Source organism: Manis javanica, chromosome 4 (genome assembly GCF_040802235.1).
Source record: "Manis javanica isolate MJ-LG chromosome 4, MJ_LKY, whole genome shotgun sequence".
Classification (NCBI taxonomy): domain Eukaryota; kingdom Metazoa; phylum Chordata; class Mammalia; order Pholidota; family Manidae; genus Manis; species Manis javanica.
In genome coordinates this window covers 178,065,641-178,091,838 of record NC_133159.1, presented here as the reverse complement: position 1 = coordinate 178,091,838, position 26,198 = coordinate 178,065,641, and the positions used below count along the sequence as shown (strand labels likewise).

The 26,198-nt window shown below is 53.3% G+C and overlaps 1 protein-coding gene across 15 annotated transcripts; it reads left to right on the top strand.

The window, feature by feature from the left end:
- Window positions 1-108: 108 nt before the first annotated feature.
- FBF1 (Fas binding factor 1) lies at window positions 109-24,360 on the top strand. Of its 15 annotated transcripts, XM_073235950.1 has the most exons (30): window positions 109-309; window positions 1,245-1,343; window positions 1,901-1,928; window positions 2,685-2,743; window positions 5,735-5,828; window positions 6,438-6,498; window positions 8,649-8,790; window positions 9,258-9,332; window positions 9,922-10,041; window positions 10,343-10,493; window positions 10,620-10,753; window positions 11,307-11,406; window positions 12,438-12,908; window positions 14,020-14,118; window positions 14,464-14,552; window positions 14,714-14,772; window positions 15,498-15,653; window positions 15,783-15,883; window positions 15,969-16,175; window positions 16,804-16,911; window positions 16,989-17,128; window positions 17,228-17,346; window positions 18,501-18,623; window positions 18,710-18,895; window positions 19,075-19,164; window positions 19,345-19,521; window positions 19,596-19,724; window positions 19,815-19,905; window positions 20,615-20,724; window positions 21,245-24,360. In XM_073235950.1, the coding sequence occupies exons 2-30, from the start codon at window positions 1,337-1,339 to the stop codon at window positions 21,338-21,340; spliced, it is 3,522 nt and encodes a 1,173-aa protein (XP_073092051.1). In that variant the 5' UTR covers window positions 109-309; window positions 1,245-1,336; the 3' UTR covers window positions 21,341-24,360. The 15 variants fall into 15 exon arrangements, with proteins under 15 accessions (XP_073092051.1, XP_073092047.1, XP_073092046.1 ...); XM_073235946.1 differs by having other exon boundaries at window positions 2,702-2,743; window positions 19,596-19,905; XM_073235945.1 differs by having other exon boundaries at window positions 12,441-12,908; window positions 19,596-19,905.
- The last annotated feature ends 1,838 nt before the right edge of the window (window positions 24,361-26,198 follow it).

The window sequence follows — 26,198 nt, the reverse complement described above, 5'->3', positions numbered from 1 at the left end:
GGGCACCCTGGGAAATGTAAATGTAGTTGATATCGACGTCCCCTCGGCTCCCGCAGGTGAGCGGACCTCGGACTACAGCTCCCAGGTTGCATCGCGCCTCGCCCTTCTTCCGGGGGCCGGACGATTGAGAGTCCGCGGAGCTCCGAGGCGGGAGTCCTGACCAGCTGCGCTCGAGAGGAACCGGAGCCAGGGCCTATGGCTGGGGCAGGTCCCAGCGGCTGCGCCTCCGCGAGGAATGGCCCGTAACCTGGGGGATTTCAGGCGCAGGGATTTCAGGAAGGATCGTCGGCCGCGCGCGGGGCCGAGAAGGTCTGGGCGTGCAGAAGGGGTGACGCACGGAGGGGCGCGCAGTCTCGGGACAGAGGGTTGACTCCGAGAGGACCCTCGCAAAGGCCCTTGCTAAAATGCCTGGCACGGGCGAGCAGATGCCATGACGCTATGGTACCCTGTGCCCTTTGATCTTGGCAAACCTTAGAAAGTACCGCGGCCTGTCAGGCTGGGGCAGGATCAATAGGAGATGGCCTAAGTTCCTGGATGGGATATGAGACAAAACATGTTTGGACTTCCAGGTCGTCAAAATTGTCATTACAGAGAAAGAAACACAAATATTCAGAGTGGCATCTGTACATAACCCCAGATAAACTTTTTAATCTAATAACAGGACAGGACACCACCAGAGAAACAGAGGTGGCGCCCTCACTCCTTTCTCCCAAGGCCTGGGAAAAGTCGGTTTTGGTAACATTGAGGAGGGGAAGGGAGAAAGTCGTAACTAAGGAAAACAGTTCTCTATTAATGGAGTGAGTTGAACTTACAGTTAGTGTGAAGGGAAATCTTCCACCATCAGTAAAAATAGTGTCAAGGAGTAACCAGTGCTCACATCTGCTCTTTGTGCTGAATGCTACATAGAAAGGAGTCCTGGGTGTGCCTAGGAAGGTGTATTGGCAGGAGTGCCAGGCACCGCCTCTTTTCTGAGGTGGGTCCTTGCCATCTCCCTCATCCTCTTGAAGGTTAAGGGATGAGAGCCGCTGTGCTCCATGCAAGTATTGTGAGGCCTTGGAAAGCTCAGTAAGTTACCCAGAGCACATTGTTTTGCATCTGAGTTGCTCCTGGTATAAAGAATTTTTAATATATGGAAATAGGTTTTGACCTCTTGAATGGGTAAAAGTAGAAGAAGTCTTGATAGGCTTTGGACCCAAGCATTGTTAAAGCTATGTCATTTTAACTACTTGAATTTTCTTCATTAGGAAAGATGAGCCTGGTGTGGGCAAAATTTCAAATGAGCTGGACAGCACTGTGAAGGAGCTGCAAGCAGCCCCCAGATCCTTGAGATGGCAGAATGCAGGGTAAGATGTATGGAGATATGAACCCCCTCATCCCACTTCCACCCCCAGAATCTTGACCACATGAAGTACTTTGGGGGCTGGGTAACAAGGGCCAGGATGAGGTCCCCAGAGAAAAGAACTGGGAAGTAGAATTGATGTCAAACTTCTTTTTAAGCATTGAGCTTCTAAATATCCAGCTGGAAGCATTTTTAAGTATCTCTTGCTGGTATTGTGGCATCAGGCATCAGAACAGAGGAAAACATTCCCTGTCACAGTACATCCAGCCTAGGAGGGTTCGAGTATACTGTACGGAAATCAGGGAAAAGGAGAGAGTTCTGCCCACTGGATGGCAACAGCAGTGGGGCCACTGCTGGTTGGCAGGGACTGTTTCCACAATCTGAATGAGTCTATTCCCAGAAACTCCAGAAAACCATAAAGGGCTTCTGTGTCTAAATGCCATTGGTGCTCCTTTTCTTCTGGTGACTTGGCAAAAAGCAAAACAATTTATTCTGCATTCTTGGTTTCAATACACCTTCACTGTTTGAATCTGTTGATGTCACTTGTTTTTCCCATTTTAGGCACCCAAAACCAAGAAGGGGTTGAAAGGTGAGTGGAGAGACAGAGCATCGCCCTTACATCCAAAATAATTCCCCCACCTTGGGTCCAGAAATCACTTAGGCATGTCTGTGTCTAAATATTCTCCGTGTGAGTTTGCTGATTTCCCTGTAATTCCACAGGCAGTTTTGGTCTCACTAGGAGGACTCCCTGGAAGCCACCGCTGCCCCATTGGCCCTCAGATCATTCAGAAACTAGGGATGGGGCTTGGGGGAAAGTCCTTCTCCTTGGGCTCTGTATCCAGAAGTGTACAGTTGGGATCAAGGGCAGTTAAGGCACTTAGGCTGCATGCAGGAACTAATGCAGTATGAGTGTTGGGTTCCCCCACAGGTCCTCATCAGAGATGGCCAAGGAGGCATGCCTCCAGACCAGTTCAGGGGGTCTCAGATGGAAGGGTACAAGGAGGCTCTTGGTATGAAAGGTGCTTGTAAGTGCTTAGAAATCTCTGTCACTTCTCCGCAAGAAGCACATGGGGCTTTGTTCAGAGTCTGGAAGACTGGCTTGTTGGTCTGTGTCTCATTGAATATAGGTTCTACTAAAAATCTTCACCATCATCCTTTGAGAAAGTTATTTCAATTTCTACCCTTGGGTCTTTCATCAAGGCACTGTGACTGTCAGAGAATTAGCAGACATCTCGTGGCCAATGAAGAAAGAGCTAAGGCTAAACCCAACATCGAAGAACTCTGCGTCCTGGGGTGAGGCCTCAGGCATGAGGCTTACTAGGACATTTTTCTTTCGTCTTGACAGCTCCTTTTCTGTTCCAGGCTCCATTGATGATGTCCTTGGTGACCTCTTGGGGGATGAGAGTAAGTACCTCTTCCCCAGAACCCCCTGATTTAAGCTTCTTCTCTTTTTCTCAATTAAGATCGAATTCATATAAAATTTGCTCTTTTAAAGTGTGCAGTTTGTTGGGGCTTTTTTTGTTTTTATTAAGGTATCATTGATACACTCTTATGAAGGTTTCACAAGAAAAACAATGTGGTTATTACATTCACCCTTATTATCGAGTCCCCCCCACCCCATTGCAGTCACTGTCCATCAGTGTAGTAAGATGCCACCGAGTCCCTATTTGTCTTCTCTGAGCTACACTGTCTTCCCCGTGACCCTGCACACCATGTGCACCAATCATGGTACCCCAACAATCCCCTTCTCCCTCCGTCCCCACCCCCCCCTCCCCCACCCCTCCCCTTTGGTAACCACTAGTCCCTGATTGGAGTCTGTGAGTCGCTGCTGTTCTGTTCCTTCGGTTTTGTTTCATCGTTACACTCCACAAATGAGGGAAATCATTTGGTATTTGTCTTTCTCTGCCTGGCTTATTTCACTGAGCATAATACCCTCTAGCTTCATCCATGTTGTTGCAAATGGTAGGATTTGTTTTCTTCTTATGGCTGAATAATATTCCATTGTGTATATGTACCACATCTTCTTTATCCATTCATCTACTGATGGACACTTAGGTTGCTTCCATATCTTGGCTACTGTAAAAAGTGCTGCAATAAACAGAGGGGTGCATATGTCTTTTTGAATCTGAGAAGTTGTTTTCTTTGGGTAAATTCCTAGGAGTGGAATTCCTGGGGTCAAATGGTATTTCTATTTTTAGTTTTTTGAGGAACCTCCATATTGCTTTCCACAATGGTTGACCTAGTTTACATTCCCACCAGCAGTGTAGGAGGGCTCCCCTTTCTCCGCATCCTCACCAGCACTTGTTCCTTGGCTTTTCTGTGTTGTCCATCCTAACTGGTGTGAGGTGATATCTCATTGTGGTTTTAATGATGATTAGAGTGATGTGGAGCATCTTTTCATGTGCCTGTTGGCCATCTGAATTTCTTCTTTGGAGAACTGTCTGTTCATATCCTCCACCCATTTTTTAATAGGGTGATTTGCTTTTTGGGTGTTGAGGTGGGTGAGTTCTTTATATATTTTGGATGTTAACCCCTTGTCGGATATGTCATTCACAAATATATTCTCCCAGCTTGTTGGTTTTTAGTATACTCACCAAGTTGTTTAGCCGTCGCCACAATCTAATTCCAGAACATTTTCATCACAGAGAAGCCACACCCATTAACAGCGCCTGTCACTCTCCCCTCTCCCACCCGGAGACAGCCACATAATTGCTTATTTTCTCCTTGGTCTTCTAGATGCTCTGTATCAAATGGAATCGTATGGTATGTGGCTTCCTACCACAGCATTTTCCAGGTCTGGCTGCAGCATAGCATCCCTTTCTGCATTACTTTCCACAGCTGGACAATATTCCAGTGTTTGCATGGACCACATTTTTTTCATTCATCAGCTGATGGATATTTGGGTGGTTTCCACATTCCAGCTAGGCTATTGTGAATAATGCTGTTATGAGCATTCATGTACATGTTTTTGTGTGGATATATGTTTTCAGTTCTTCTGGGTATAAATAGGAGTAGAATTACTGGACTGTGTGGTAACTCCGTTTACCTTTTTGAGGAACTACCAAATTATTTTCCTCAGCGGTAGCACCGTTACATTTGCACCATCAGTATAAGAAGGTTCCAATTTCTCTACATCCTTGCATGTACTTGTTTTCTTTTTTAAAATATTGAAATAGAGTTAGCATCATACTACACTGATGGACAGTAATTACTATGGAGTGGGGTAGGGGACTTGATAATATGGGTGAATGTTGAAACCACAATGTTGCTCATGTGAAACCTTCATAAGATTGTATATCGATACCTTAATTTAAAAAATTGAAATAGGGTTGAGATGCACTGTTATATTGGTTTCACACAATATGGTGATTCAACAATTACATGCATTGCAAAATGCTCACCACAGTTTAGTTACCATCTGTCACCATACAAAGTCATTACAGTATTATTGACTATATTCCCTATGCTGTATATTCACCCTTATGACTACTTTATTTTATAACTTGTACTTTTTTATCCCAACCACCTATACCCCCATACCTGCCCATGGCAGGTACCAGTCAGATCTCTGTGTTTATGAGTCTATGTTTTGTTTGTCTGTAGACTCTAAAAAACAAAACATATAAGTGAAATCACATGGTTTTTGTCTTTCTCGCTGTGACTTATTCCACTTAGCATGGTCCCTAGGTCCATCCATGTTGTTGCAAATGTCAGGATTTCATTATTTTTTATGGCCTCTTTTTTTATTGCAGCCATCCTACTAGGTATAAAGTTGCATCTTGTGCTTTCAGTGTACTTTCTCTAATAAGTTATGATTTTGAGCATATTTTCATGTGTTTGGGGCCGTTTATATATCTTCTTTGGAGACAGATCATTGCCCATTTTTAAACTGGGTTGTCTCTTTGCTTGTTGAGTTGTAGAGTTTCATCTAGACTGTGGGTACTGGTCCCTTCTCCTGTGTGTCCACGTCTGCTGTACTGAGGAGCAGGGCTTCAGGGTCTTGGAAAGTTCCAGGGAAAGCCAGGCTGAGGTTCCCCCAGCCTGGCCCAGAAGAACCCAGGAAACACAAGCCCATGTACTGCAACTGACAGCTGTGGGTGGGGGAAGTGCCTTGTTCTCCCCACAGTTCCATGGGGTGGATGGGTGGGCTATGGCTCTTGATTTGGCACCAGTTGGCATTTAGGGTTGACTTCCTACTTGGAAATACACTGCCCCCTCCCCTGTTCAGGTTTTTCAAAAGATTATATAAGGACCTTCCATGCGGCTGGTTTCCTTCCTCCAAACAGGCCCTTTCAGCAGGAAGGCCTGGAGACAGCTCGGTGGGCCATGTGCAGTCCTTGCCACCTTGACTCCAGTTCCCTGTAACTGAGTGGCATCTCTTCTGTTTTCTTCCAGTGACACTACCTGAGAAGCCTGTTAAACTAGCTTCATGTGCCAGAGATGCCACGGGTGTAGCTCAGGTGCCTCCTTCTTCAAGGGCTAGAACAAAGTAAGCACAGACCAGCTTGGGTAGCCATGACCCATTTTAGTCCACAGGGTCTTGCCTCGCCACCCACCACTGTCCACTTACTATGTGCCCCACCTTCCTGGCCTTCTTCCCTCTGCTCCTGGTCAGTGAAGGAGCCCGGCGGGTAGAAAAACAGCTGAACTGGAGGGCAGAAGTCCTGGCTGCTAGGCCTACATTTGTGACTTACTCTGTGACCTTGGGAAATTTCTGAACCTCTCTGAACCTCAATTTTATTATCCTCAGAAGAAGAGGATCGGCCTAGATTGGTGATTTTCAGATTGTGTTTGTTTTTCTAAAGTTCTCCTGGCAGTTGAGAAGCAGTGTGAGCGCTCTGGCCTCCACGTTCATTTTAGCTCAGGCATTTTAGCTCTCCTACCCATTGTTCTTAACAGTTTATTTTTAAAGGGACTCTGCTGCTTTAAAAATAAGTTGGAAATCTCTGCATAGGTAGCCTGTGAAATTCCTTTTAGCAATTCTGTTCCTCAGAGAAGGGTGTCTCTCCAGATCCACTTGAACTGTCTAAGCCACTCTTTCTTAGAATTATCTGGTGCCCTGGGCCTATGGGTGGGTGCTGATTCCACCCCTTTGCAGGTTCCTCCTGAAAAATGACACGTTGAGCACCATGGCAGGCCTGGAAGGAGCTGATGTTGAGGTGAGGCTAGGCTGTTCCCTGCACCCCATCCTCTCAGCTCATCCCCAAGGACAGTGCAATGTGTGTGGTGGCCGAGAGGCTGCTCACAGAATGGTTTAGAAGACCCTGCAAAGCCGGTTTGTTCTTAAATACATCAGTACCAAGGGCTGCCAAGTGGACCCAAAGAAACTTCTTTTCATTCCTACCAGTAAGAGAGCTAAGTTTCTAGAAAGCCCCTAACAGCTGTTGGGGGCCTTGGATGTCGCCCCGTCTAGCGCCAGCCTTCCCATTTGTCCAGGTACATGGGTGGCAAGTAGCACCTTTGAGGCCTTCCTGTGGTGGAAGTGGTCTTTCCAGTTGGCAGAAACAGAAAGTGGCAGCACTTCCTCAGTCTCCACACTGGGCAGGTCTGACTTCAGACAATAGCCAAGCCCAGTGAGGGCAGGGCCCTCCTCCTCACGCGCCGTTGGCTGAGCTCTGCTCCTGCTGAGCTGTGTGCCCCGACAGAAGCAGAGTAACGAGGGCTGGAGTCCTGAGCTCTCCTGGGTCTTGACTAACACACGTCCTTGCCCTCCTGCGGACTCAGGTTTCCGACATCACTGCAGATCCGCAGGCTTTGCCCCAACCTATGAAGGTGATGGAACAGGCGCATGGCCCTGGGAACCGGGGCAGCTGTGGGGGCAGGATGTTTGTGCCAAGCGTTTATCCTCCCTCTAATTTCTCCCTTCTCGATTTGTTTCTGAGCCCTTCCTGGCGTAAGAATGGAGCCCATCCATGAGCTATTGCCTTCTTCCCCCTCTGACTATAAGTCAGTTTCCTGGTCTATAAAGATTCGCCCACCCAGGGACACGCCATGCCATAGTCCTCTGGTGAGATAGGGCTGGCACCCTCCGTCACCACCACCGAGAAGCCAGAAGTGGAGACTGTCTCCTCTAAAGCTTGTTCTTAGCCCTTCTCCCCATTTCTCTCCACATCGCCTGCCTTCCCCTTCAGTTACAGCTGCCCTCTTAACGGACCAAGCCCCAAACTGATCCTTGCCGTGGAATTCAAAGACATAAATTCTGGACCAGCGTATAAGAGCACAGTGCCACCGGCCTCGGGCGGCCTGGCCGGGTCGAGAACATTAGGTGGCCCTGTGTTCCCCCCGCCTCGTCTGGCAGCACCTCGGCCTCCCATCCCTCCACCTCACCCAGGGTCCCTGAGCGCTTGCTTTCCGCCCTGAGGGAGTGGGCATCTGGTCTCTTCTTGGCTCCAGATGCAGCTTCTTTAACCTCCCCTTGAAACTGCTCTTCCTCGGGGCCAGCCAGCTGACACCCCCGGGCATGACCCTTGAGTCTGGTGACTCATCTTTCAGTGGAGACTTTGAGTCGTTTGTTCTAGAACCATGAGCTGAACCCTCACTCCCCCCTGCTTACCTTTGGTTCCCTTCTCTTTCCCAACTCATATTGTCTCTGAAGAGTTTCCTCATTTTCCTTTGTTCCCTCACTGTCCTGCCCCCCGGGTGCCGACTGCCCTCCTGAGGGAGCCCTCCTCCCCTTGTCCAAGTCCTCCTCAGCGGGTCTGTGCTGAGAGCCCTGCCCCCCCGCCTGCCTGGCTTCTTCATGGCGGTCTCACCGCCATCTCCGCAGAACTGTCACACACCGAACAATGCCCTCGCCACACCTCTGCCTCTGATTGCAGTTTGCCACCCAAGTCAGGTTAAGGGGGCCAAGTTTCTCTGACTGTGAAAAGAGGGGTGTCTTTTGCCTTGGGCCCCTTCTCACTGCCCAGTGGCAGTCCCTCTGGGAGTCTTAATTCCAGGGTGCTGCTATTTGGTTTCCACTGCAAACAGCGCTTCCACATTTGCTAAGACTGAGTGAGAAGCGGCTGAAGGCAGGTCTTAGTCCCCGCTTCGTTCTGGCTTCAAGGCAGCAGTGCTAGTAAGACCCAGTAGAGGCACTAATCCAAGACCCTTGGGCTTATCGGAGACAGAACATATGAGACCTGGTGCCCCAGCCCTGTCTGTGTCCTTGCTCTGTAACCCTGTCAGGGTCAGTTCCCCAACCCAAATCCCTGTTTGTCCCACTGGGAAGTGGAGGCAGCGTCACTGCCTGGCTGCTTGGAGCACGAGGGTATCTAACAGCCAGCAGCTAAGCACCTGTGGGGTCTCCGCCCTCCTCCTGCCTTTCCAGGATCTGGATGACATGGACGCCCATCTCTTAGGTCTGAAGAAGTCTAATCTAGCCTCTAGCAAAAGAGCTGCAAAGGACTCTGGGAAAGAAGAGTTGCCTAGTAATCCCAAACCTGCCAACATGTTAATAGCCGATGAGAAAGGTGAGTGGGAGATAGCGCCTCGAATCTTGGGTCACTCTGGGGACGTGGAAGATGCCCTTGTCCTGTGGGTTTTCTCTGCCTGGATCAGGGGCTAGGCGCTAACTGAGTGTGTTAGTGTGTGTGCTGGGGACAGGGCCAGGTTGAGCTTCCTCCCTTCGTAGGGCTGTTTGAGTCCCTCAGTCCAACATGGCCACTCCTGGAGGAGCCATGGTAGAATTTTATGGTACCCGTGCATCTCCCAAATGCATGGCTCTTTGGAGTGACTTGTGTCCAGGGGGCAGGAGGGAGCCTCCAACCCATGTTTCCCTGCCAGAGCCTGAGTGAGAACTGGGGAGGGGTAGACCCAGCCTCTGGCCTTCTCCACCCCCAGGAAGAACTTTGTGCCATCCAGTGGCCCCAATCAGGGTGTGGCAGAACCTCGGCCAGGAGAGCCCAGGCCCACCTTGCCTTCTGTTTGCTTCTTACAGGGAACACCATTCCCACCAAGAAGGCACCTCCTCCCAGCAGCTTTGGGCGTCAGTTCAGGAAGTTTTCCTATGAAGGTACCACAGGCCCCCAAGTCACACCTCTGGGGTACTGCAGCTCTGAGAGTGGAGCACCCTGGGCAATGTTGCTGTGCATCAGATGAGAAGCAGACAGCTGTGCCACTGATGAAACCAGGGAGGGACCAGTAATGTTGCATTGGCCCAGATGTTTGGACAACTTATTTGCAAGGACTTTGAGGCTGTCCATACATACATCAGACTGAAGACGTTAAAAAGCACAGGAACAATTCCCTTTCTATTCATGAATGCACAAATGTGTTACGTCTCTTCTGATGCCTTGGGAACATTTTCAGAAGGCTGTGCAGACAGTGGAGTCTGGGAGCCCACAGGCGAGCCAGGGTGGTTCTCCAGCGAGAGAGCCCAGGGCTGCTGTCCTGCCCCCCGTGCCCTTGCTGAGCCCAGTCTGCGTCACCTGCGTCAGAGCCCCCCTTACACAGTCCACGCCCTCCAGGTGCTGAGAGGCTTGTGGATGTACTAGAGCAGCTAGAAATCTCCACTCCAGTGAAACTTCCCCCAGCACAGCGCAGGGCTTGTTTCCCTGAACAAACCGTGCGGTCTGACCTGTACTTTCCCTTCTGACCATGAGACTTGGAAGACCCATTGGCAGGACTTCTCTCCGACGAAGAGGAAGGAACTGCCATGAAGCCACTCAGGACAGAGAGTAAAACAGCTTTGGAAGAGAGCCCAGCCCCAGTCAGAGATCAAGGTAGGGGTGGTGGGCTTGTTAAGTCATCCGGGGACAGATGCAGTTGGTGGCAGGCTCGCTGAACTTGGAGTGAAGAACCAGAGGCCCCGCCAGGCAGGGACCACAGAGATTATCAGAGCAGAGAGGGGATTTGTGAGGCCGGGAGTGGGTGGGAGAAGCAACTGCTGTGCGGACCAGACACGTGCGAAGTCCCCTGCCCCACGGAGAGGTAGTCCTGCAGAGAGACGCCCCCTTAACCCACGCAGATATCACAGTTGAGGGCATGGAGGCCATGGGCATTGTGCCACATTCTGTCTTTTAGGTCCTTCTATTCCTCTAACTCCTGGGGACACCCCAGTCCGAAAAAAAGAAGAATTTCTGTTTGACGAGGGGGATGACATCATGGCTGCCCTGGGGTTTGGAGACAGCCCCAAAGCAGAGAGGAGGCAAACGGGAGACCAGCAAGGGTCCTTGTGAGCAGAGAGTCCCTGCCAGGCCGCTGCCTCAGACCCATGGAAAGGCTAGAGGGTCGGGAGAAGGTGGGCCCACCTGGGAGCCCCTGGTATTCACACGTCCCTGCCCTGTGGCCTGTCCTGCAGGGAAGGGCCCCGCCCTGCTCGCTCCAAGCTGGATGAGCTGCTGGGTCGGGGCACTGCCTCCAAACTCCTGGCCCGCCCGGGCACCGGGGAGCACAGGGAGTTCAAGCTGGACAGGAAGTACCAGCAGCCGCCGGGTGAGGGAGCCGGCGGGGCAGGGGGAGGGGTTATGGACCCCCAGACCCGTAACAAGAAATGAGCTCTACACCCATTGTTTACACGTTTATAACAGACAGAAGTGTCATGAAATAATAATTACCCCTTGCAATACTCTGTTATTTTTTACTTGTATGCTTTTTGACTTATAAATACATTGGTTGTGAGTCATTAAATTGGTTTCTCAACCTGATAACAGCAGCTCACGGTTTGAGAAACACTGCTGTGGACCAGGGTTTCTCAAAGCATCCGTTTACAATCGTTTTGTGACACAGCTCACTGGGCCTTCCCTAAAGGATGTCTGGGGTGGGGCCGGGCCCCATAGTGCATTTTTTATAGCTCCCAAATGATGTTCTGTGCTTGGGTCTGAGTCACAGAGCTGACACCCAGCCCCTCAGCCCTGCTTCCTCCAGAGCAATTGGCTGACTGACCTTACATGTTAAACTGCCAGTTCAGCTCTTTAAAAACAGAATCCTGCAGCCACAAAAGAGTTCGACTACCCCTGCTCTGGATAACAGACTCCTTACTTCACAGACAAAGACGACATGTGGGGTGACGAGGACTTCACCTTTGGGGCCTACCAGCCCACCGTGGGCTCCTCCGAGGGCCAGCAATCCCACCGGCAGTCGGTCAGGTAAACTGGGCCTGTGGGGAGCTTGATCTAGAGACAGGCTGCCCGCTGAGAAAGCCCCAGCCTTCCCCCGTGCTGCTGTCTTGTTTGGGAGCCAGGGTGTTCAAGGCAGGTTCTGTGGCCAGAGGATGAGGGATGCTGCCCAGACTCACCAGTCCAGGCCATGCAGTGGAGATGGCTCCCAGCAGGAGCCTGGCCAGATGCTGCCCCCAGCCTCTTTCGAAGGAAAGGCCCCAAGGAGCAGAAGGCTGGCTGCACCCGAAGCCTCTTAGCACCATAAGCGATGAAACTTCCAGTCCTAGGGAACAGGAGCGTTAAGCTCCGTCGGCTCCTCAAACCCTGCTCCCTATGAGCACGGCCCTGAGGTCTGCCATGACGATCCCGAAAGGGCTGTCACCCCACTTTGCAACAGAACATTAAGCTAGTGGTAGAATGTTCTCAATGTGGAGTTTTTCTCCCAGTACATATTTTAAACTTTATATTTTGGAATAATTTCAAACCGACAGAGAAGTTACAAGAACAATACAAAGAACTCTCTTCTACTCTGCCCAGACTTGGTGGTCGTTAACACACTCGTTTCATCAGCCTCCCTTTCGATCTGAATGACGCTGTGTACACACTGACATTTTTTCCCAATCCCAGTGTATTCTTAAACTTGGGGCCTGCTGCCATTGGCCAGTAACACATACAGGAGATGGCCAAGTACACAAACTAATAACAAAATGACTATTGGTGGAAAACCCGAAACCACCTGATAACTGATTTTTCTCTAACATATGTGCCTGTGGTTGTAATTCTGTTCAGTATGGATGGCATTGTCCCCAGTTCATGGGCTGGAATTCAAAGTGCCTCTGCTGCAGAGCTGGTGCAGGCCATGTGCTTGCTGGGCCTCAGGCTGGCCATGCAGAGCCCTGGGCATCACAGACCCCTTGGTGTGGGCCTCACAGTCACCCCCAACTGTGGGGGGAAAGGCCAGTCGGGCTCGTGGGGTGGGCTGCTGGCCCTGCCTCAGACCTCGCCTCTCTATCTTGAAGTAGGTTCTTAGCAGAAGGTGGCACCGACCCCAAGGCAGAACCGGATGCCAAACAGAGCAGCGCAGCAACACCCAGTCCCTCCCTCCCCAGGAGGGGAGGAGCTGACTGGTTGGGCCTCAAGGACAACTCAGACCCGCTCCCTCCCTCTCCCACCAGAGAGGCTAAAAGGGGAGGCTCCTCTCTCTCCACACCCTCACTACCCGCTCCCAAAAGCCAACATTCCACCCCAGGCCAGCAGGCTGCCCAAGCTGGGCTGCCTTCAGCGGCAAAGCCACCACCCGAGGGTGCAGCTTCCCCTGCCAAAGCCAGCCAGGCTTCCCAGCTGGGAGCCGCTGAGGAAGAGGAGGAGGAGGATTGGCTGGGCCACGCCCTAGCTCGAAAGAAGTCCCGAGGTCTGGCCCGCGAGGAGCGCACCAAGGCCTCTGAGGGCCAGAACTCCATGGGGGCAGCAGGCCAGCCCCCCTCCGACAGGTATGGGCTTGGGCTGCTGTCTGGCGGAGGGAGGTTTGGGCAGGGGCGTGGGGGGCCGACCTTGCCCCTCTCCTGGCTGCAGTTAGGAGCGCTGGCAGGGAGCCTCCTCTTAGCTGTGTTTCCTCCCTCTTTGGGTACTACGGAGAGAGCCTCTGGCTCCCCACCCCGACCCAGGTGCCGCCACGAGGGACTAAGGGGCTCTTCACACTCATACCCTGGCTACCATGGGGACAGGTGCTCACTTGATCAGGCAGGGGACAGAGGGTGCTCTAATGTGACAAACGCACAGCCATCCTCGTGCCTCCAAGCAGAGGCTCTGCTGCCTATGGTGCCCTTGGTGCAAAAAAAAACCAAAAACAGCCTGCAAACTGTGCTCCTGTTGACCCAGACTTCAGTGAGTGGCACGCATGTGGGCTGAGGTTTGCTTGCGCTCTTTGTGTTAGAGAAGACACAGTGGCTAAGAGGTCGTTCCTGGGGGATGCCACCGAATGGCAGTCCTGTGAGGCTGCACAGGGAGTGACCTCCCAGGGCAGGAAGGCAAAATGGCTGCAAGGCTGGATGGGTTGGAGGAATTGGCAAAGTGCTGTGCAGCCAGAGCAAAGGGGAGGGGAGGTGGGCAACTGTGGGACAGGCCAGGGACATCACCCAGCCCTGTCTTTGGTGAATGGGGAAGGCAGCTTTGCCCTCGACCTGAAACCAGGGGAAAGCTTTCTTGCCAGCCCTGAGAGCAGCAGATGGGGGTGGGAATACCAGACAGGGGAAGAGAGGAGCCCAAAGGCAGCTGGACCTGGGAAGGAGGGAGCAGAGCCTCAGTCTAAGGCTCAGCAAAGTCGAATCCAGCACAAGGCCTTGAACTTGAGTTTGAACTTAAGTCTGGTGTCTATGACACGTCCATTGTCCTTCCTCAGGCTATCATCAGATGGTCAGTGCCCATTCACTGTGCCCCAGTGGGTGTTGGGGCCAGAGAGGACACCGGAAGGCAGGGGCTTAGCCTCCCAAGATGAGATGGTGGGGACAGGGGGAGGGCTGAGGGAAGGCAACACAGCTTCCCGTCCTCATCCAGCCTGGCCTGGACCTTCTGCCACCTTTGCTCTAATGTTTGCTTCCTCAGCTGGCCTGTTGCCGGCACTCAAGGACTCAAGCAAGCAGCTGCTGGACGGACCTCAGGGACAGCCACACAAAAGCCGCCCACCAGGCTTGCCACCTCGGGGTATGTCTGCAGCCAGGACTGAGGGTGGGCGAGAGGCCAAGTGAGGGCTGGCCTGGGCCTCCTTCCTAAGAGACAACAGATGACCATGCTGGGCTCCGACTTGGTCACTGTGGTGTGTGGTGTTCAGTATCTTGTATCAGGACTGCTGATGAAGGGGACCTGAGGCAGGTCCCGGTCTCCTTTATATAACTGAGACCTCACTCCTAGTAACCCACCAGCCTCCGGGCTTTCCGGTCAATGATCTGAATCTGACGTCTTCTTTTACTGCCCACGCCAACCCTCCCCTTCTCTCCTGCATCCTGCACAGAAGGCTGTCATTGCCACCCTCCCCGTCTCTGTCCTCAGGTCCTCTGTGACTTGTAACCAGGCCACCCTGGCCCTCCATGCAGGTGACCCAAAGAAGGGAACAGCCCCTGGAGACCTCTCTGGCATTGGTTTGTTTTCTGCTTTGTTTGGGGGTTGAACTTGGGTAAGGAAGAGGCCCTTTGCGCCTCCTTCAGGGCTCCCGAAGACAAGTGGAGCTGGGCTCTCCTAACACACACGAGCCCCCTCGGCCCCCTGGACCTTCCACTTATTTCTTGCTGTTGATTTTCAGAGCCTGCAGTTTGGCTCCCAAGCTCCCAGGAACCCAAAGAACTTTCTGTTCCGGTCCAGGTAGGAGGGCTGTGCAAACAGGTGCAGGTCTTGCATGGGGCAGCTCTCCAGCGATCAGAGGCATCAGTGAGAGGTCTGACCTGGCAGCCCGCCGGGAAGAGCACGTCACGGTGTCAGAGGGCTCGCCCCACCCAGCACTCTCCTAACGGAGCCTTGCCGCTCTGGGGCAGAGTTGGGTGCTAACGTGTTGGCACCCAAGGGAATTAGAGGTGGCACCCAGGCAGGCTGGGAATGCTCTGTCAGAAGACAGGGCTGCAGCCATCCTGCTGTTCTGTCCAGAAAGCCTCCTACATCCTTGCCTACTTCCCTCTGTTTCCCAGGTGTGGCAGTCACCTCTGACCCCTGAGCCCGAGGAGGCCTAGCCCCCAGGAGCATAACCCAGAAGTGCCTTTGGAGATCATGGGCAGTGGGTGGTGGGCAACCTGCAGGAACCCGAGTCAGTACTGGACTTGAGGCCTGACAGAAAGGGCCGGTGTCGTAAGGGGGACGTTATCCTGGGGGAGGAAGGGAGACACATTCTCCCACCAGACCTAAGGGGAGATGCAGGGACTGCATGACCCCAGGCCTCGTCCTTGACCTTTTGATGTCACATCCTTGCCTCCGTCTACAGCCACCGATTAGGTGCAGGGCCTGGGAGGTCCAGTGAGCTGAGGGCCAGAGGTAGCTGGGCTCAGCTGAGTCCCTGTCCCTTCCTAACCTGGAACATCCCTTGCCCTCTCCTGCAGCCCCTGCTCCCAGAGTCCCTGGCACGGAGCCTGCTGCCAAGCATAGAATACCAGAGGCAGCTCCTGGCTGCACGGGTGCAGCTTCAGAGCGGCACTGCTGAGCTCCAGGCTGACCTTCTGCAAAGTCAGGCCCGGCTGGCAGAGCTGGAGGCCCAGGTGAGGGGCAGCTGGCTGTGGGGCAGGGCTGTGCGGGAGGGGGTCCTGCTGAGGGCCGGAAGGCTTCCCAGGTAGCCTGAGGGAGCCCGCTTCCCCTCCCTCCATGCCGTCCCTCCTCCCGCCTCCCAGGTGCAGAAGCTGGAGCTGGAGCGGACGCAGCACCAGCTGTTGCTGGAGAGCTTGCAGCAGCGGCACGAGGCTGATCTGGAGCTCATCGAGGGCGCCCACAGGTGGCCCCAGTTGTCCCACCTGGCCTTCCACAGGTTGTGGCCACCCTCGCTTTCCAAGCCCCATGGCTGGGTGTTCTGTTGGCAGAAGCCGAGTAAAGGTGCTCGAGACCTCATACCTGCAACGAGAAGAGCGGCTACGGAGGGAGAACGAGGAGCTGTCCGCCCGGTACCTGTCACACTGCCAGGAGGCCGAGCAGGCCCGCGCCGAGCTCACGGCCCAGCACCAGCGGCGCTTGGCAGCCGCCGCACAGGAGAAGGACCAGGAGATGGAACGGCTCCAGGAACTGCAGCGGTGAGGGCGAGGCCCGGGAGGCAGGGCGCGCGAGCTGGGTTCAAGGATGGCCGGAGAAAGCCAGTTCCCATTAGGCCCCCAGCTGTGGCTCAGCAGCTGAGGCTTGCCTTCTGGGTGAGGACCAAGGCCAAGCACTCAGACCCTTTGCCCCCAGGAGTCAGGGGGCCGTCCCCACAGGGCCTGAGGGGCCCCTGGCCATTCAGGCAGAGCCTGGCAGCCTCAGCACAGGTTCATCCACTCACCACTGCCTGCTCTGGTCTGAGTAGACTGACCTGGAGGGGTGTGCCATGCCAGTGTGCCCACCCAGCCGCCTTTCTGGATGACAGCCGAGCTAAGAACATGGCCGACTAGAGGTCAGTGAGGGCAGAGAGGCCTGTACCCCACTCAGACTGGCCAAATACAAAGCTTGCTAGCACACCTATCTTCTCTGTGTCAAGTGTCCTGCGCTGAATAACAGAGGCAACAGGCCTTAGAGTGGCTGTGGCATTGAGGTACCAGGACAGATAAGGTAGAGGAGCCAGGGAAACTGAGGCAGTGCCCTGCAGAGGCAGAGAGGAGGCTCTGGGAGCACTGCCTGCCCAGAGGCACGCCTGTCCCACAGGGAGCCGCCCTCCCCACTGTCCCGCAGGGCCTCCATCCTGGAGATGCGCCGGGACCATGAGGAGCAGCTGCAGCACCTGAAGCTGCTGAAGGACCGAGAGATCAACGCAGTCACCAGCGCCACCTCACACACGCGGTGCGTGCGCCTTCCGGCCCGGCCTTCCTGAGGCTGGTGCTGGATCCCCAGGCCAAGGTGACCCCGTCCTCCCCCAGGTCCCTGAATGGCATCATCGAGCAGATGGAGAAGTTCTCCAGCAACCTGCACGAGCTGCACTCCCGCGTGGAGGCCTCGCACCTCGCCACCACCCAGGAGCGGGAGCTGGGCGCCCGGCAGCGGGACGGGCAGCTCCGAGGTAGCCCAGCCGTGTGCCCTCCCCCTCTCCCATCTCGCCTGTCTGCCTCCTCTCAGTGGGAAGGCGGGCGGGCAGTGAGCGCCTGCGGGCCGCCCCCAGTGCTGCAGGAGAGGCTGGGCCAGCAGCAGCGGGACCTGGAGGAGGAGCGCAGCCGGCTGCAGGAGGTCACCGCGAAGATGGAGGCGCGCCTGGGCGAGCAGAGCCGGCTCCTGGAGCAGGTGTGGCTTGTCCTTCTGCCAGCAGCCAGCCTGCCCCAGGGCACCCTAGGGTGGCAGCCCTGCCCCTCCTCGCACCTCAGCTCCCGGCCTTTCCTCTGCCCGTCAGCCGCACCACCCACTTTCCTCCTGGGACTCAAATCTGTCTTCCGAAGCCCGTGACATTGGGGGAAATGCTCTCACACCCGGAGCTGTAACAGATACACATGGCGACCTCCCTGCAGTTCATTCATGTATAAGAACAAGCTTTATTCTTAAAAAAATAATACCTTTGGTACTAGCTTAAATATGACACATTTCACTGAAAAAAATTAAAATGCAGAAACAGTAAAGGAGAAAATTTAAATTACCTGCTAGTCAGAGATAGCCACTGATATCATATATATCCTGCAGATGTATCGAATGTAGACGTACAGGTGACGCTTGAACAACATAGGTTTGAACTGCGCTGACCCACTTACACATGAATTTTTTTCAATATATACATTGGAAAGGTTTTTGGAGATCTGCAACAATTTGAAAAAATGTTATCTTTTCTCTAGCCTACTTTATTGTAAGACTACAGTATATAATACATACAAAATACGTGTTACTCCACTGTTCGTGTTATCAACATGGTGTCAACAGTAGGCTATTAAGTTTTGGGGGAGTCAAAAGTTAATGTGGATTTTCAACTCTTCAGTGGGGATCAGCATGCCAAACCCCTGCACTGTTCAAGGGTCAACTGTAAATGGTTTTATCCTGTGAATCATCTTTATTCAGCCCCTGCTTTGGGCCAAGCACAGTTAAGCTTCTAACTTCACGCTGTGTGTGTTCCGTATCCCCTTGCAGACACGCACCACCCTTGTGCTCCTTGCCTGCCTTCTTGATGGGAGACAACCAGGCAGGGTGCTCTGGTTGGCGATTCAGGGCATGGGTGTTACTGTCCTTTGGCCCTCCAGTGCCTCTCCGAGGTGATTCCCAAGCATTGGTACAGTTGACCCCAGCGGCTAGGCCTGGCAGGCCCCCTCAGGCACCCTAGTTTGCACCTCCCTGTCAAGGAGCGTTTGTGGCATGGTGCAGAGATGCAGTGGGTTTGCACAGCTCCCCAGGGAGCAGTCAGGCCTGATGGGGGCAGGTGGCATGTTGAGGGGGAGTGTCCCTGACTCGGCCCGCAGGAGCGCTGGCGGGTGAATGCTGAGCAGTCCAAGGCGGAGTCCACACAGCGCGCACTGGAGGAGCAGAGGAGGGTCATGGTCCAGCAGATCACCATGGAGCGCGAGGAGCTGGAGAGGGCCAAGGTGGGTCCAGCCACTCCGTGTTCAGCGGTTGTCGCTGCCATTGCACCCAAGGATGCTCACCCTGTGCCCTCGTCCCCTCATCCCAGAGTGCCTTGCTGGAGGAGCAGAAGTCTGTCATGCACAAGTGCGGGGAGGAGCGGCGGCGGCTAGCAGCTGAGTGGGCCGAGTTCTTTGCACAGCAGAAGCTGAGTAAGGAGCGGGCCGAGCGCGAGGCAGAGCGGGCACTGCAGGTGGACACCCAGCGGGAGGGTGCCCTCGTCAGCCTGGCCAAGGTAGGGCTCAGAGTCTCCAGCAGTGGAAGCCTGGGCGGCCCTGGCCCTTTCCTTCCCTGGTGCTCACTGCCCGCTGCGCCGCTGGGATGCATCAGCTTAGCAAAGAGCCTAGCCATAAATGACAATACAGGAACTAAACCAATAATAATCACAAATAACAACTCCCTTTATTGTTGCAGGTGCTTTACACCCATTTTCTCATTCAATCCTCACCACATTCCCATTACCCCAGAAATGAGGAAACGGGTTCAGAGAAGTTGAGCCCAGGGGTGAGGGGCAGCAGTGAGGCTGGAGCCCAGGTTTTTGTGACTGGTCCTTGGAGCCTTGCCCCACCATCTCCTCCCAGGGTCGGGGTGGGTCGGAAACAAGGCAGTGCACACCAGGGGCCTGGAAACCCTGGGCAGAGCCCGACTCCCAAGAGAACACAGCAAAGGCTTTGCCGTCTCCAGGGGCAGGCAGAGCTGAAGGTCAGGGCGCGCGAGCTCCGGGCCCAGGAGGACCAGCTGGCAGCTGAGAGGGAGGTGCTGGAGCGGGAGTGGCAGAAGGTGCAGCTGGAGAAGGAGAGGGTCAGTGCTGTGGCCCTGCGCCTCAGGCTGCGCACCAAGGAGGTGGAGAGCACGAGCCAGGTACCGGGCTGACCCCTACGGGCCCGGGGCGTTCTGACCCCAGCCAGCCCGCTGAGCCAGTGGCCTCCCGGCAGGTGGCCTCAGCAAACCATGAGGGGGAACGGGCACTGCGCGAGGCCCTGCAGGTGCAGTCGGGGCAACAGGCCCAGCTACAGCTGATGCAACAGCGGTGGCTGCAGGAACAGGAGCCGCACTTGCGCCAGGCAAGGCCCCTCCCAGCTCTGGCTGCCCCGACCGGTGCCCCCCATCTCCACCCTTCCAGCTACATCCTTCTCTCTGGGGCACTGGGACAGGGACATCTAAGTCTGGCCCAGCAGAGGCTGCCCTCCAGCCACGAGGAGCCACTCCCTGGGGCCCAGGGCCCGGAAGCCTCCTGTCTGAGTGGTAAGTAGCTTTCCCAGAAGGCCGGACATGGGCTCAGCTCGCCCCTGAGCAGGGCAATGCCAGGAGCATCCTGCCACTCAAGTTGGTGGCAGCTGGGGTTAGAGTCATCTTGCTACTCCCTCCTTACACAGTAGTGCATGTTAATTATAGAAAAATAAATAAGAAGTAGAGAGAAAACTATTTTTAAAACATCACTCTCAGCCCCACTCTTATCTACGGAGACCTCCCCTTAACAGTTCCATGCATAGCTTTCTACACTGTATGTCTTTAAAAACAAAATTGACATACATACGTTTTTTTGTCCCTTGATTTTTTCATTCAGTAATACACCTGGAGCATGTTTTCATATCAGTAACTAAACATTTAATCATAATTTTTAGCATTATTTCTTACTAAAAGGCTGATAAGCTCATGTTTTTGCTCATTTCCTATGAAGTGATTTTTTTTGTCGCTAAGCTAAACAGCACCTCAGTGGAAACCTTGCATGTCCATCTCTGCACCTTTGCCGGATTATTTCCCTTGAATTAATCCCTGGAACTGGCTTTGCCAGCTTAGATCCTATGAGCAGGAGCAAAGGCTTTTGTCAGTTGGCGGGTGCCCGTTCGGTGCGCCGGCATCCGTCCGCCATGGAGAGAAGGCCTGGGGGACAGGCTGAGGCCGGCCTGTCCAACAGCGCCCCTGTCCCTGGCCTCCTCCTCTGCCTCTTCAGCCACCCTGACCCCTGCTCCTGGCCCTCCTGGCTTCAGCCCGTCGCTGGCCGGCCTGGGCTCCTCGCACCTCCACGCCAAGCTGGTGCTGCTGAAACACACAGCTAAGCAGGTGAGTCCAGCCCAGGCCCCCCGACTCCCTGGCCCTGGGGTCCTCCGAGTTCACACTGCTGCCAAGCAGCTCAGGGCAGAGGCAGGAAGGAGCGCGTCCTGAGCCCACCCCGAGAGGAGACCAGTACTGCAGGTTGCTCAGTGAGCATCTGAGTCCTGCCCTGTAGGCCAGGTTCTGTGCAACAGTTGAACCTCACAAAGACCCTGTGACAGTGACGACAGCAGTTAGCGCTCAGGAGCATGTCCTGCGTGCCAGGCTCTGTGCTATAAAGCTGCAGGTGCTTGATGAGCCTTTACCCCCCAGGACCCGACAAGGCGGGTCGTGGAACCACCCAGCTTACAGACAGGGTTTGTGGGATGAAATCATGTGCTCACAGTGGTCTCCCCGGGACTGAGACCTGGCCTGCCTCACCCCAGTGCACCTGCTCTTCCCGTGCCCCAGCTGCATCCCAGAGCCAGGGAGGAAGTGGGGAGAGGTGCAGTTAGCACCCAAGGCTCCACCTGGCTCCTCGTCCTGCCAGCTGGTGTCCCTGTTCACGGCCCTGGGTACAGGAGGGACCCAGAGGGTGACTGCTCACCAGCTGTGCCTTTCAGGACCGGGACTTCTTGGAGGATGAACAGTTCTTCCTGGAGACCTTGACGAAAGCCTCCTACAACATGACATCCCATTCAGCTTGAAGGGCCTGGCTGCCTCCTTGGCAGAGGCCTCAGATGCCAGAACTCTGCCCCGCTGCCCTGCTGCCACTCCAGGGGGCCCAGGGAAAGCTCTGCAAGGCCCAGGGCCTGATTACAGCTCTTCTTGTCAACAGGGGCAAGTGCCTTCTTTCTGAGCACCTCAAGCACATGGTGCCCCCATACCTCCAGGGTTTGAGATCCAAGGCCTCAGGGGAGACATGATGCCACGTGGCCTGGCCCGGTCATGCTGTCTACCGCAGCTTTCGTTCTGCGGCCCCACGGACTTCCAGTTCAGACTCAAGGGTCTGGCTGGGCTGTGTGGACCCCTTCCCCTCTGTGCAGGCAGATGGTGTGGGGATCTTTTTACCTGGGCCTCCTCTGAGGCAGGGGCGTCTTCCTAAGGGATGCCACGTGCAGCCTCCTGTCCACCCCACTGAAGAGACAGCACGGGGCCTGCTCGCAAATGGGGACACAGAGTTGGGCCACACATTTTGAAGGGCCTTCCAGCCTCCTGGCCGAGGGGGTGGGTGTATTGTGGGGCTCAGCCATCCCCTCACGCTCTCAGGTTGGCGCCCACAAAGTCCCCACTCGTTCCCAGCTCTGAGTAACTGACTAGCCCGGCAAGGACACTGGCTTCCAGGGGCAGGGATGGGGGCTGTGGGTGATGCTGGGCTGTGGGGAGGGACAGGGAGAGAAGACTCTGCCGTTCCCCCTGCCCTGAAGCCACAGCAGGTGGGGATGATGACAGAGGAGCACCCCTGCCCTGGGAGGATACCGAGCATGGGGGACCAGGCTGCTTGCTGCCCCCTCTCCGCACGTGGGCAGGGGGCCACTGTCACTGCGGAGGTGCCAGGGGAGGGGCGAGAGGATTAGTGGTTGTCCCCAGCAGACCCAAGGACAGACGGACTCAATGAATCATGATTACTTCGGAAGCAGTCTCTTCCTGAGATCAATGTCATCACCTCTGTTGAAGGGAGCAGGCCAGCAGAGGACGGTGCTGAGGGGCATCTTCACGAGCAGTTTGTGTGTCTGCTCCTTCAGAAAGGCTTTCAGAGGGTCCTTTCCCTACCAACAATTTACAGCCTTCATCTCAGGCCCACTAAATCGCTATATATATTTTTTTACCTAGTTGCCCCATCATCATATTTAAAAAATTTTTATTAAGGTATGATTGATATATACTCTTAGGAAAGTTTCACAAGAAAAACAATGTGGTTATATCACCCGTATTATCGAATCCCGCACCGCACCCCATTGCAGTCACTGCCCATCAGTGTAGTAAGATGCTATAGAATCACTACTTGTCTTCTCTGAGCTACACTGTCTTCCCCGTGACCCCCACACCATGTGCACCAATCATGATACCCCTCAATCCCCACCTGGCTTCCCCCACCCCTCCCCTTTGGTAACCACCAGTCCCTTCTTGGAGTCTGAGTCTGTCGCTATTTTGTTCCTTCAGTTTTGCTTCGTTGTTATGCTCCACAAAGGAGGGAAATCATTTGGTATTTGTCTTTCTCTGCCAGACTTACTTCACTGAGCATAATACCCTCTAGCTCCATCCATGTTGTTGCAAAAGGTAGAAATCACTATATTCTTAATGACTAGATTCTCAAAAACTTGCTATGGTTCATCAGAGTTTGTGCTGTTAAAAAACAAATCAACAGAGTAAATTTGAAGATCTAATTGCCCTTATCGAACAATTCATGAATCAAGCAGCATCCCAGCCAGCATGTAGAGGGGAGCTCTCAGTGAGACAGGGACCATGGGCTTAGACAGAATAGGGTGGGGGCCTCCAGAAAAAGCAAGGCAGGATGTTTGCTGTGAGAGCAGTGTAACTACCCCCTAGTTTAGAGCGAGGAAACCCCCACCTAGTTTAAAACTGTGTTAAACAGTAAGCTCTGTTAGAAAACAGCATAAAACCTAAATGTGATTTATTCCCACCTGGAGGTTTAAAACATCTTAACAGTAAGGTATTAACAAAGGGCCACGTGGTGGAAGCTGCTCAGGCTGAGAGTGGGTGGGAATTTATAAGGGCCTGGCTATACATACTGTTTGAGTTTCTCAAACCTACCAGTAAGATTAAGACAAATGTAAGGGAAAGATGTAACTGGCTTAGGCGATGTCTGGGGAACAATGTGAACCCTGTGGTACTCAGCCAATGAGGAACCAGGGGAGGGACTCGCACACTAGGAGATAAATTACTGGCACCAATCTCCCCAGGCGTGCCTGCTCACTGGACACCCAATTTTGCAAGATCGTTATTAAAGTCTTGCTCCCCTGTTCTCTTTATCTCCGTGTCCACTTACTGAAATTTGGACCAGTAAGTGTGTTTCTCACAGCTCTAGGGTCATTCTTCAGCGAGATCAGTTAATATTCCGCAGATAAAGAAGAGTAGCACATGTTTTTATTATGCTAGTCATTTATAATCATGTGTAACATTCACTTTAGCATGCTAAAAGGCCCATGCCTATGTGCTGTCTTTCCTCCTTCAGATCAGATGTGATTTTGCACACTGGACAACTAATTTAGCAAGTAAGCCCAGGCATAATAAACAACATAGTAAAAGGCAAGAAGGATTCCACCTTAAAGATAAGATTGCATTTAATACCCAAGAAGTTAGAAATTCTTAATTAACTCTTTAGCAAACAATACCTCAGCCCACGTTGGGAGCTGGGCAGGCGGCCTTGTTTGATATGCTCCCAGGCCAAGACGCCAGTACCAGTATCTCAGGGAGAAATCAGAGCAGGAAGTTCTTTGTGTTAAGTTAATTTTAAATATTCAGGCATCACTTAACAAGTCCACACCCCTTAGCGTTTATCCAGTTCTCAAAAATCCTCAACAGCCTACAAAACCCCTAGTAGGACAACACACCACTACAGGCTCTCTTGTCCCCTCCTGGCATGAGCCACGAGCTCTGTCCTCTCACTGTATCTCAATAAAAGCCTCTCCCTGGCTTTCCTACCTTGGGTGTTTGCGAAATTCATTCTTGGACTAGGCAAACAAGAACCCTGGCATCATCAGGACCTACACAAAATGGGAGGTTTTTAAAGGCAGGGGAGGTAGGAAAGAATTTATTAAGGACAGCGTTGCTATAGGCAAGGTCAGCCTCCCAAGGGCAATAGGCAGGGTTCCATTCAGATTACCTCCTAGAGTTGACTAAGAAATTAGTTTGAATGATTAAAGGTTACATTCTGGGGAACACTGACCCTGTAATTAGTTTAGGTATAGAGTTTTGGTTTACTGACGTGAGACCCTAATTAACATAAGCGACCCGTATGGGGCCTGCGGTCTTGTTTTGAACAGTACGTATTTCTTAGAAATATTTGCTGTGTCGCACTGTTGTTTGTTGTAAAACTGGCAGGGGCTGGAGGTACCAGCCCCACCATCTGTACTCCTGCAGGCTGGACCACTGCCAGAAGAACGGTCTGATTATTGCCCCTACTTCACAGATGAGGGCGCTGGGCTCAGGGAGTTCAAATAATCTGCCCAAGGTCACTCAGCAAATAACAGGGCCTAGCTTGGGCAGATAACAAAGCCGCAGGCTTTCAGCCACATCATCGCCGCCTCCTGGGAGTGTTCCACAGTGAAGCACTGGGGAGGTGTGGGTAAAATTGAAACATTTCCAGAATTTCTCGCCTGGCTTTGGTTCATCTGCATATCAACAGGCGTTCAGAGGTGTAAACAAGTAGGCTTTAGTTCATTTGCATATTTCCTCAGGGGTGGAAAAGTTCATCTCCACATCAATGAGTGATTACGTGGGCAACAGGGAGTTTATCCGTACCTGAGAGGTGACGGGAGGGCGGGTGGTGTGGCTGCTTGAGCAGGAGAGAGAGATGGCCCCGCACTGCAGTTTTGTAAGCAATAAACGGGTTTTAAACTTTATTTCTCCCGTGGACTGATTTTGGTTGTAAGAGGCATTTTGCCCCGGGATTTCCTTTCCCTGGACTTACAGGAGGGAAGCGTCGTGTGTCCTGCTAGAAGCTTTGTTGAAGCTTGGAGTTTGGTCTTTCTCTCAACACATAAGGAGTTCCTATGTGTGGGAAGCGCTGGACGGTTCTAAGGATGGGCACACCTGGAGCAGCTGGCATTTAAGCTGACGGTATATGAGTGATCACAGGCACATGTGGTGGGTACACATGGAGATCCACAGGGGAGCCTGGTCGTCAAGTCAAATGGGTTTATTCTAGCATTAGGTCAGTAAGGCTTTGTGCATCCTGCTAAAGTTTGAGCTTTTTTTATCTTCAGGATGATGGATATTAAAAGGTTTTAAACAGGGTGTGGCGATATTTGTATATTAGAAAGCCCACTGTGGCTATGGGGTGAAGAGCCAAGCGGGGCAGAAGTGGGGACAGGGAAGACAAGACAGCACTGTACCAAGCATGGCAGGGAGGGGTCACTGAGCTGAGACCCCCGAGGCCTAGTTCCTGACCTGGAAGGGGGCGGAAGACGTGTCAAGGAGGACCCTCAGGCTTATGCCTTGGGCAGCTGGGTGGTATTGATGCCAGAGTTCTTCATGAAACCGAAGAAGGAGCTTCACAAACACTCAAGCTAGGAGTACAGAACAAGGTATAGGCTTTTATTTAGAATTAAAGAGAGGGAAGAGCTCCTGGCTCAGGCCAGGAGGGGACAAGAGCCTGGGGTGGTGCGTTGTCTAGGGGATTTATAGGCAGAGGATTTTTGGGAATTGAGGGCTTAGGGTGTGGACTTGTACCACCTGCCCCGCCCTCAAGGTGGGCTGGGTTGTTGTCTGTTTGCTAGGGCTGTTTACAGTGAAGTCATGGGTCATACTGAGACACCCTT